The following is a 12,480-nucleotide window of genomic DNA, read 5'->3' as shown; positions in this document are numbered from 1 at the left end:
TCCAAAAAATAAGTGTTTACCAAATCATGTTTGTGGCTGCTGCTAAATTTTAGGATGCCATTACTGGAAGGACTTTAACTTCATTTGTGTTTGCTGAGGGGAAAAAAAAAAAAAAAAGATCATCAGGAAGATATTGAACAGCCACAAAAGATGATGGTTTCAAATAGAGGCTTTTGGCTGATCTATAATCATTTGCTTTGGCAATTTTATTTGGGAACATTAAGGCTGATGGTTTACACTGTGTTCCTAATTATTGCTGAAATATTGTGCTGAAATGCAGAAAGCAGTGGGTTAGTGGGGATTGCAATGTTCTAACTGGGTTTTAATCAATGAGTGATAATGATAGCTCGTGTTTTGACTTTCCCTGCTTAATTGCCAGCAATAAAGCAGATCTTCATCCATGATCTTCAGCAGAGTTCACTTCCATTCATCTCCCTTTATTCTGGTTATTTTTAAAGGGCCTGGGAGCTCTCAGTGCCAGACACAATAACAGAATATCCAACGTTAATTATATTTTGCTTGCTTAATATTTTCCACAACAGAGGGTGATGATGCCCTTTCTGGGGAGCTTTTGTACCTCCCTGTTTTCTGAGATGCAGCAGGTGTCCAAAGGTAAAGCCACATTCCATGAAATCCCAACCAGATCTTGCTGTTTAAATCACTATTTTCTTTCTGCTGCTTATGATAGTTGTGTTTTTTGGGTTTTTTTTGCCAAGATGCTGAAATAATAATTAAACAGAAATATTCCAAGAGTGAGGCAGATCTGCAGGTGCTGCTGGACAGGAAAGTTCATCTCATCCAAACAGCCCCACCAGGTCTGATCTCCATCCCACCAAGGGTGGATCTTCACTGGCCAACAGTCAATTTTGCAGTAGACTACATCTAATTTTTGGTTAAGAAAGACCATTTTTTTTCCTTTAAATTGAAGTTCTAAATTTAGTTTCAATCTATTAAATGGATGTCAATACCGTGATGACAAATGTATGTAAATCAGGCAGCCAAGACAATAAATATTTTGATAATATCCTGCCTGAATAATCTAATTTAAATCAGGACCTGCCTTAGGTTTAAAATGTTATAAATACCCCTGGCATTCCTCTTCAATTACGTGTAAGAAAATAAAGACCTTTTTAATCTTGCCTGGATCACTGCTTAAGATGATTTATTTTCCAAGATTTTCTTCCCAAGTTATCAATCATCCAAAAAAGCAAGAAGGAGGTGGCAGCCTGAAAGTTCTAGATCAGATCTTTCTGTGTCCTGAGGATTTTTTTTTTTTTTTTGTTGGAGGAGTAATTTTTGGATTACAAAAATAAATGGTGTCCACATGTTTTTCTATTATCTTCATGATCTCAATTATTTCTGAGTGTTAGTCTGGAATATGAATTTTTTTATCTACATGTAAAATAATTTCTGGTGGTGTGTTCTTCCTGACTATTTTATTCACTGCTTTTATTTAAGCCTTAGTGGGAAAAATAAGCACCTTGAAGGAGCCATTTTGTTCCAGTTATCCAAAATAAATAAGCAAAATTTAAATAACACAGAGCTTAAACACCCACCTGCATTATAGTCCCTGTAATGGTGATTGTTTTTCTCCAAGGCCTGGGACTCATAACGCTGCAAAAAACAAGACACCACTTCACATTATGTGATTCCTGTTGAACAGAAATGGGAATTAGGAAGTGTGGAAACAACGGGAATCATCGTTTCCTTTGGTACATTCAAACTATTTCCAAGGCAGCCTTTTCCCATTGCATCTTTTTTTATTCCAGAGTGGTTGAATCTTTGCTACTGAATACCTGCCTGACAACGATGCAGCTGCCAGGAGCTGCTGTACATGGAATTTGCACAGTTCTCCAACACCAACACATTTAGACCATCAATTATAACTTATTGCAGTCAGTACATAATGGAAGAGCAAAGAGAAATTATTAGCAGAGCTCTTCCCTCTTTAGCTACAATGAGTGTGTAATTGCTTGTAAAAATGTATTTGCACTATATATTTATATACAATATAAGATAAATACATGTTATATTTTACAGAGTTTCACCCACAGAGAAGTCTAAGAAAAAATGGAGCATCAGCTGCTTATACTTTGTTTCAGTGGAAGTTGATCCACTGAATTCTAGGAAAGGTTTTCACTGATTTTAAAGCACTTTGGCTCAGTCTCTGCATGGTAAAAGGAAAAAAAGCAAAATTGATGGAGCATGAAACTGTATCTACTTAAATTGGGAGCCAAGCTTAGCAGTCATCAGGTGTCTGAGTACTTTTTATACTGAAATTACTGGGAAACTAAAAAAAAACAAACAAACAAACAAAAAACCAAACCAACCAACCAAACAAAAAACCACACCAAAAAAAAAGTGTTCTAGTGAGTTAGTTTGTATTTGATCAGTATTTCTCCAACGGATTCACTCCCCAAGTCTTTCTGCCATGGGACAGGAAGAGAAGAGCCATGAAAGGTGGGAAAAATTCGTGGGAATGAACCTGAAGGTGAAAGGGCTTGGCTGTCCCGGCCACCTCAGGCTGCCCAGGAACAGAGGGGAGGCGGAATAAGGAATTTCAGCCCCCTTGAAATCACTCAGAGGGTTTATTTTAACACACAAAAATGAGAAAAAGAGAGACAGAGCCTTTAGTCCCCTTGATTTCCTCAGGATCTCCAGGAAGGAGGAGATGCAGCAATTCTCTTTTGTCTCCCTCTGCATCCAGAGTCACTGGATGGGAGTGTAGGGCTGCAAAGCAAGAGGTGCAGTGAAAAGACTCAGAGGAGGCTGAAATGGAGCTTAAAGGCTGGAAGAATTTTCCCCAAAATGTCTTTATTTTTTGCCTTGTTTTATGCACAAGCAGAACTGTGGTTTATCAGGTTGTCCTGTGCCTACTCCAGTCGGTGTTTCACTCTCTCCCCCTCCCCAGAGCATCTCTCGAGAGTCACAACAAAATTCTGGAGTCACCACACAAAACCCCAGAGCTGCTCAACACCAGCAGTGGCAAAAATTATCTGACCTTCATTAATCACCATCCTCTAAGAGAGTAAAGCACAATTTTGCACCGAACGTGATTCGAGAGAAACAAAGTGGTGGATTTATTTAAGTGGCAGGAAATTCAATGATATAGCTGTTATCTTTTTTTTCCTGTACTATAAATTATTGAATTAAGCCTTCAGTCAGTTTGGCAACAGTGCCAAATGAACATTACAGCAGCACAATGCAGCCAACGGGATCTGTCACTGGATCTGGGGCTCACTTAGAACTGAAATTACAGGGAACCAAATGTTTGTGCAGTAGATTGGAAAAGGTTCATTATTATTTATTCACCTTGCCTGGTAACACAAAAACCTAATGAAGTGTCTTTGAGAAGGGGGCACATCAGGATTGCTGGACATCAGAAAGGCACAGCCCTCCAACTTCCTCAGGGATATTTGTCTCCATAATTAGGTGTCTGTTCCACAAAATCCTCCAACTGAAGGACATGGCCAAGTTCGTGACATCAACCAAACCACAAATGAAAAGGTGATTTTCACCTTTTGTTTAGCTTGTCTACATCCTGCACACTAGGACAAAACCATCAGAAAATCTTGTCATAAAGCCAAAAAAAAGTCAGGCATTAGAAATTGGAACATTGTTACTCACGTTTGTTTATTTTTAAATAAGTTATTACATTATTAATACAGATGACACATTTATAGCCCCTGTCCTGATTCAGGCTGTAGTAGCTTTACACACATCCCCACAATGAATTGTTCATAAATCTGTGCTCATCTCTGGTGGAAATCAGTGCAGCTCCACTGAATGCTCTCCAAACCCATTAGGAGCAATTTTCCTTCTCTGCAACTTCAACTCCTGCTCTGGAATCTTCAGGGAATATTTGGGGGTTTGTATCCAACAGAGTATGGTGGAAATCTGAATTAAGAGTCTCATTGTTGAATTCAGGGTGATATTAAGAGAAACATCACATTTTGGCATTTAGAGATCTCTCATTAATTATTCTGGAATTAGAATGTGTGTATCTGTTAGATGGGTGATAAATTCCCTGATACCCAATTATATTCACAGAAAGTATTGAAGCAATAGTGCTTATCATAATAGAACAGTTAAAATATGTTGGAAGCATCAGATTTTGACAAAATCTTTTGTCACTCCACATATTTAATTGAAAAAGGCTCGTAATTCTCAAGAATGTGGTAGGTTTTTGCATAATACTTCCTTAATTATTACCTGTGATATATTACACCCTAATTTTATATGCTATAGTCTGACAATGGCTGGTTATGTAAGTAATTAGTCATATTTTATAGTTTTATTGTTTGTTTTCGAATTCAAGCACTTCAGGAAATTGTGCAGTCAGTTCATAACCTGAGCAGGTTGTTTGCCACAGAACCTGCACCACACATAGATTCTGTTTGAATAACACGAAAAAATATTGGGATATCTGACTAATTTCTCAAGGAATAAAACTGAGAGGATACAGAACCTTTTTCAGTGAAAACATTTAAAATTTCTGTGTCGTTTACCAGGGCTGGAAGAGTCCTAAATATTTCTGGTCTTCTTATTTTTCAAATCTCAAGGAAGGGGTACCATCAGCCTGCTGAGGTCCAGATGAAATGGCCTTAAATTGCACCAAGGGAGGTTTAGATTAGATATTAGGAGAAATTTCTTCCTGCAAAAGGTTGGAAAGGATTGGAACAGGTTTCCCTGGGCAGAGGTGGAGTCACCATCGTTGGAAGTGTTCAAAAACTATGTGGATGTGGAACTTGAGGACTTGTGAATGCAGTGGAGGGTTGGATTTGATGATTTAGAGGTATTTTCCAGCTTTAATGGTTCTCTGATTCTCTGAAAGGGGGGCCTTGCACTGCTGGCTGTCCCTTTATACCATTTCCTAGAGAAACTCTGGGCTTGAGCACCAAACCCCAATTCATTACTGAGTTTCTCTGACTTCAGCAGTGCCAGGACTTCAACCCCTGCACCTCCCCAGTGCCTCCCCTTCTCCCCACATCACAGACAGAGAGGTGTCTCCCTGGGTTTGGTGCCTGATCACAGAGACAATGTGGAATTTCACCACCACAGCCAATTTGACTCTTCCAACAGAAGCTGCAACTTGAAAGGAGCCCCGTGGCTCTGGAGCTCTGCACATCAATGTCTGCAGGGAGAAAACACAGCAAAGCCCAAGGCCCTTTGGGGAAATCCTACAGGTTTTAGGTTGCTTCTGCTCAAACCTATATCATCTAATCTCCCTTTCTCTGTGTGTCTCCTGCTTCAGTCTCTGAGCTGGTTGTCAGTGAGAGGGAGAGGAGGGGAGCCTGTCTCCTGCTGCCTGTTCCACTGACAAGTTGTTTTCCTTTTCACAGAACACTTTCGTGGCCTTTTTCTGCTGCTTCTTTTCCCATTTCTCTTTCAGCCTAAATATCTGATTCCTTGAGCTGTCTTCTGTTACTTTACTCAGTGTCTCATCCACTGCCTCTCCTTTTGCATCTCTCATGCTCCTTTTAAAGTCCTTGAGCTCCCTGGTCCAGGCCTTTGATGAGGGAAACAATCATCCTGTTCTGCTCTTGACAAGATTCAATCAAAAGCCCCAGTGTTATCTGCAGGGATATTCATGGGATATCCATGCCATGGACCCCATAAACTCCCCCTCTTCCAATTAAAAATTACCAATGACTTCAGCTGCAAAGAAAATTAAACAGATTTTGAAGGAATTTGGATTTTTCGTAATTTTTCTGCTGTCATGAGGAGTAGGAGGTGTCCAACTCACCTGTCCCATCCTTTTTGTTAGAACTGACAGGTGTTTTACTATCCAGCTGATTTAAAAGAGGCCTCTTAATCACGTGTCAGCTTTGGCCCATAAAGTCATATTAATGTTTTGGATCAGGTATGAAGCTCTATCTAAGGCACATTAAGAAAGATTCATTAGAAACTCACTACCCCTGGAATTTACAGCCTTCCTGGAACTTAATAGCCTGGATAAGTTCCTCCTTATCTGGTTTGCTTATATGAATTACAGCAGTTTTGCATTTAGAAGCTTTTTAGAGCTGGGATCTTACTGTTATTCTGGTCTCCTTATCCTCGTGATCCTCCATGAGGATTCACTGATATAGTACATGTAGAATCATGGAATGGTTTGGGTTGGGAGGGGCCTTAAAGATCATCCAGTTCCATGGGCAGGGACACCTTCCACTGTCCCAGGTTGCTCCAACCTGGCCTGGGACACTTCCAGGGCTGGGGCAGCCACAGCTTCTCTGGGCAACCTGTGCCAGGGCCTCCCCACCTTCACAATCTTCACCACAAATTTGGGATTCTCCAATGCAAGACCTAAATTGTTCTACGCCCCCAAGGGCTCATCACCTCTGAGCGAGGAGCTCAGCTCCACAAAACATCACCCAAACATCCACAGCTCCACAAAAGGTCATGGCAAGAGAAATGGTCACAGAAACTGCAAATACTGCAGACTTTGGAGCATTCAGCCCAACAGATCTATCCTTTTCTGGTCCTGGAGCAATGAATCCTCTTGAGATTGGCCCAGACAAACCTAAAATCTCCCTCTTCAAATGGAGAATGTTGACACAGGACACTCTCAGGTTCACCAAACCAAATTTCTCTGATCTTACTGATCCGTTTGAGTAATGGTAATTAAAACTCCACCTTGCAAAAAGTCAGAATAGGAAGGAAGATCTGTGGTAGGAAAGGGATAAAAGTCAGCTGGTTTATAATATTGTCCCCCTGAGTTATCTATACACACCCTGAGCCTGGGGCTGGGCCAGCCTAAGTTGCTCTCAGGCTGCGTTACTTTGCATTTTCAGCTGGGCAGAAACCTCAGAAGGAGCTGAATCTGAAGCCAATCAGAGTTGGACAACAGGAAAGAACAGGGAGAAAGATCTGGCTGGAAATTAAGATTGAATGTGAATCGTGCTTTTTTCTCCTCGTCTGGGTGAGACGGTGGATAAACATTTCAATATTTATTGTGACTAACTAAAACCTCTTTAAGTACATTTGACTCCAATATCACAGCCTGATATAACTCACCACTGCCCACAAAGCAGTGAAAGGGAAGCACTGTCATCCCCCCTGCTGATGGATAATTATGGAAAAAACAGGGATCCTCCTCTTCCATTGGCACCGTGTTAATCTCTGCATTGGCTGAAGACAATATCGTGTAATGAATGGAGGAATGTTGATTCATTTTCATCCTTTACATTTGAATTCAGGCTGGCATAATTATGGTCTTTATGGAGATCAAACTGATTTGGTATCATAAAGAAATACAGTTTAATTTCTTATAAAACATCTCGTAACAAGAGTTTATGTTTGCTTTCCAGCACCGTGCTGAGGATTCACACGATTTTTATGTATAAAAATGAGGCATTTCACAAAATATTCCAAGAGATTTAAAAAAAATCTGAATTATTTAAATCTTGAAAAAAAATAAACAACCCTACAAAGATTCATTTGTCATATATATCTCTAGAGAAATCATGGGGACTGTATTGAATCTGGAGAATGGGGCAGAAATATGGGGCCATTCTCTCTAGGAAACACAAAAGGATGTGTCAGGAAATTAGAAATGACCAGCCTGACCTTTGCTACAAGAAAGAGATGGACTCCTAGGACACCACTGGCTCTGAAAGTGCACATCATTTCTCACAAATTTGGTGTTATTCTCTGCTGCAAGAAAAGGATATTAAAGAGAAAACAAACTGATAGCATGAAGGTGCCTCTACTAAAATTCATGGAGGGTATTTTTGTGATGGGGACTGTGACACTGGGAAGGAGCTGTCTGAGCACCTGCAAAATATTTTGTCCTTTTTCACATGTGAAGGGCCTCCTGCATTAGGGACATGGAAAGGGGATACAAGAATTAAGATCTTCAATAGTCTACAAGTGATAAATGAGTCGACATTCCATTTAGAACAAAGCAGTGGAAATTAATTCCAGATTTACCAAAATATTTACATTTTTATGAGGTGAAGAGGGGATTTTTATGTACATCAGGTACCTCGGCCCTGGCCCACCCAGCTACATTGATTTAAAATGTGGAATAAGCATCTCTGGGTCGTTTGGATGCTTCACAAAAGCTTTTCACTGGCAGGTCTGGGAAGGTAAAGAGGACTCAGGAAATTAACTCAGAAGGGAAGAAAATTCCTCCCAAAGCAAAGAAAAGTCAAAGGGTCAGTTGTAGAATCACTGAAAAAGGAAGTCTTCAAATTTGTCAAGGGATTAAAACCAGAAGAACAGCCAGGAAAAAAAAAAAACAAACAAAAAACCCATTTAACCACCACCCCCGAGAGTTACTCTGCTTTGTCCCCCAGTTTGCTGAACAAATGATCTTCTCCCCTACTCCCCACACCAAGAAAGACCACCATGAAAAATAGAAATAATTCGGGTTTGCTTTACAATCCATCATTTCATTTTACAAGTAGGAAATGAAGGTTGATTATTTAATGCCACTTATTTTTTTTAAAAGGACCCAAAAAGGAGGGGGAGGTGGGGGAAAGCCCCAAATCCAGTCAGCAAACAAACAAAAAGCCAACTAAATAAAAACCCAACGAACCCAAACCAAACCCTGGAGCCAGGCTGTTTAAAGTATATAAAATAATATATCAAAGGGTGTGAAGGGTTGGAGGAGAAGGAGGTGATTGATTCCATTAGACTGTTATGTGACCAGGGAGCACCAACCACAGAAACCCCAATTCCACCCTTTTCTGCTGCCAGTTGTTGTCTAAAGAACAACCATGAGGTAGGTGGGATTGTTTAATAGTTGGCCTTATAATTTCCATAGGAAATATGCAGAGGAGCCAATCTCCACTGTCACCTGCAAAATAAATCACCAGCACCAGGGATCTGTGATTTTATTATCAATTAGCCTTGAAATATTTCCTCCTTAATAGTCAAATGTCTGGAGGTGGATCCTCAGCTGAATATCAGAGCAGACCTTCACTTCTGACTGAGAGCAAAGGACTCCAAAGGACAATTTTATGTGTAAGGACACGCTGAAGACATCTAATCTTAAATTATTGTTTTTCTTTCACAGGGGAAGAAACCCTTCACGGTCCTATTTTTATCCAAGAGCCACATGATATCACTTATTCCATGGGCTCAGCAAATCCAGAGATCCTGCTGAACTGCACAGCTGAAGGATATCCCCCCCCCCACTACAGGTGAAGTCAGCTCTGGGCAAGTCTTGTCTCACTGTAAATCTTTGAGCTGGGTTTTAGTCAGGAGTAAACAGTTTTATATCCCATCAAATGCACGGAGCTCTCACAGCAGGAATGTTCGTGGATGGAGTAAATTTAGGGAAAAAACATATTTCCTGGTCTGCTGCTAAGAAAATTCACCCTGGGGAAAAAAAAAACCCAAACATTGTTGAAATTCATCCCCAAAGTATTTTGAAATATAAAAAAATAATTCTGAATCCACGGGAAAAAAATGGGAAAAAGGAAGCAGAGCACATGTGACAAAGTCTACAATGATTGTAAATATTTGACAAAGTCAAATATTTGACAAAGTCTACAATGATTGTAAATATCACATATGTTTATAATCACTGCATAAAATTGTAGAATGATTCCCAACAATTCCAAAATATAGTTGTCTTATTCATAGCCTTGAAAAACAAACTGCAGCCCTGCTCTCATCGAAATTCCTTGGCTTATTGCAGGTTCTGCTTCAAAAATGGGGTAGAATTAAAAACTCCTTCCACCTCTCTTTTGTTCACAGTCAATAGTTTTTACATTTCCTCTTTTCTTCCTCAATGGAAATGTTGTATGTTAAGGGAGGGTTTGCAAATCTTTTCCCCAGTTACAAGGAAGCCTCAGGTGACTTGGCAGGACAGTTGCATTTGAATGCAAATAATTTAAGAAACATAGAAGGCAATGAAATCTTAAAAATATTGCTATTTTTACTATAGTACACTGAAAAGATAATTTATTAAATCATGTAAGCATATATCCACTCACATTCCTCGTGTTCCTTGGGAACTGATGAATTCAGCATCAGAATACAGAATATTTTTTAAATTTAAGTTCTGCAACAATTGGTCTGGATGCATTTCCTGTAACTGATGGAAGTATTTTCCAATGGCTGCATGAAGAACTTTGGGAAAATATGGAGGTGACCCCTGCCTTAACAAGGTTTTAGTAAAATATCCCTAAAATAATTCTTCAAAGAATTCTGTGTATTAGTAAACTGCAAAACACACAGAGCCATTAAATCATTGCCTACCCCATGAATTCATTAATTCCCTTCCTTCGGTGATGTAAACATATTAATTAGGAAAAAGCCCACACCAGGAGATGAACCCCTGATCTATATGCAAAGTTTAATAATCATTGTACCGTGGTGATTAAAATGATTATGGGGACACTGTGAAGAATTCATTTGCAGCAACCAAGCCAATGTCTTTGCATTTGTTTGGAAAAACAATTATAGATCTTAATTGGGAGCCATGTAATGATGACAGCAGTTATTTCAGTGATTGATTCTGAAATTAAAGAGAACTGGCAAACTAAATACCAGAATCTCTGAGATTAGAAAATGGAAAGCTTTAGACAGCATGGAACATATGGAAATCCTGAAATGTGGCAAAATCCTGAGGCTGGGACAGAGAACACACTCATGGGCGAGCACCTGATGAGATTTTCCTCATCTTTGAAATAAATAAATAAATAAAAAGCCAAAATAGCCTAGAACAACAGCAAAACCAACTTCAGCAAAACATTAAAAAAACAAATAGAGCCGAGACACAAAACCATCAAATATCAAATTGCTGCTGGTCAGCTGTTATCACATCTAAGTTTCTCAGTGTTGATGAATTTGTGGAAGGAGAGGTAGTGATTGGGAGACCCAGAGAAATGAAGCAGGTTTCCTTCAATGTGTTACCTGGGGAAGCTGCCACCACTGTCAGGAACCCTGCAAATAGCCAAAAATAGGCAATTTTTATGCTGTGATCCTTCAGGTGATTAACTCAGAGTTGATTGCCCTCGGTTTGGGCACTGCCATCAACCCAAAGTGAGCCACTGGCAACTCTCGTGGGGAGTTTTCATCCTAAGGAGGGGTTGGCATCACACCCACAGAGTCAACAGAAATGATACAGATGTGTAAAACCAGGGAAAAAAACCATATTTGTGTAATCTTAGGGTTGTGACAATCTAAAAAGTGCCATTAACAACCCCCAAACTTGCAGATATCAGTGGTTGACTCCCTTGTTCTTCCTTTGGACCTCGTGTGGGCAATGAAAATTCAGCCCTAATGTGATAATGGTAAAGCTACAAAATCCCCCTTCTTGAATTATGTATTTTCTTTGAAACACAGATTTTATTTTGACATCTGTAAGCAGCTGTGTAATGTTGCAGACACAATCCATTTTCTGCTTAGTGGACTAAGGGGCAAATTAGGTTTTAAAATAGCAGCGTTCCCATCATTAAATTATCATAAAAACTTCTCTCTCAGCTTTTGTTGTGCCCTCTGAAGTGAAACCCTTCCTGATCTATATCTCCAGATCATTTTTGGAGCCAACTTTCTGATTTATCATAAAGTTTTAAGGACTGAAAAGCACATTCATATTATAAAAAAAAAAAACATTACAGCTGTAGTCAAGGTATAACCTCCCTCCCAACTGGATGGATAACTCAGTTTGTATGAATAAGTTATAATTACTTTTTTGGACATTTGGGTGAACATTGGTGACTAACAGTAGAGATTTTCCAAGGAATACAATTATTGCTATCATTAAGATTGATGTAAGGAGCAGTCTGGTGTGAAAAATGATATAATTTTGTGATATTTAACTCCATTTTTATCATTACAGGTATGCTACAGCACACTATTTAAGATAAATATGAATAGGCTCTGTAAATTATAAGCATAATTTGATTTTTTTCCCCTCAAAGGTGGAAGCAAAATGGCACAGATATTGATCTTACCATGAGTTATCACTACAGGTTGGTTGGAGGCAGCTTGGCAATCAATAACCCACATAAAAATCAGGATATTGGAACATACCAGTGTTTGGCCACAAATTCATTTGGAACAATTCTGAGCAGGAAGGCAAAGCTTCAATTTGCATGTAAGTTGGGAAGCTCATATTTATTAGAGCATTATTTTCCTATTAATTCTGCACATGGATGGTAATTTATTGGGTAATTAAAATATCATGGGTGACTCTGTTCAAAAGGTTTCACTGACTTCTGCACTGTTTTTTCTAAAAAAACCCCCAACATTCCTGGTAAATATTAATAAGAAAACCAGACATCTGATGGTTGCTTTCCTCAGGAACAAGAATAAAAAGTCTGAAAATTGAAAGGTCGAGAAAGATGAGCACAATTGTTCTCACTTAATAAAGGTGTTCCCACTCTTTAGGATAGTGGGTTTATTGTCATCCTGCAGATGGTTACAACTGATGGGGGGGGAAATGCTGCAAAAATTAAGTTTTGAGTTTTTTATAGTTAATGAGGTGTAATTAAGGCATAAAAACATAACCAACAGTGATAGTTG

At 39.2% G+C, this 12,480-nt stretch overlaps 1 protein-coding gene across 3 annotated transcripts in view; it reads left to right on the top strand.

Annotated features, from left to right (window-relative positions):
- Positions 1-12,480, top strand: part of CNTN6 (contactin 6) — a 131,429-nt gene that overhangs the window by 42,133 nt on the left and 76,816 nt on the right. For 2 of the 3 annotated variants that reach the window (XM_017827048.1, XM_017827046.1), the window contains 2 exons: positions 9,020-9,146; positions 11,877-12,052. In XM_017827048.1, the coding sequence (XP_017682537.1) occupies positions 9,079-9,146; positions 11,877-12,052 (244 nt within the window). In that variant the 5' untranslated portion in view covers positions 9,020-9,078. The remainder of the gene's footprint in view (positions 1-9,019; positions 9,147-11,876; positions 12,053-12,480) is intronic. The other variant, XM_017827047.1, reaches the window with a different exon arrangement.

Source organism: Lepidothrix coronata, unplaced genomic scaffold (assembly GCF_001604755.1).
Source record: "Lepidothrix coronata isolate B3197 unplaced genomic scaffold, Lepidothrix_coronata-1.0 Scaffold134, whole genome shotgun sequence".
Lineage (NCBI taxonomy): Eukaryota > Metazoa > Chordata > Aves > Passeriformes > Pipridae > Lepidothrix > Lepidothrix coronata.
Note: the sequence above shows the minus strand (reverse complement) of the source record. Positions and strands in the feature narration are given on the sequence as shown.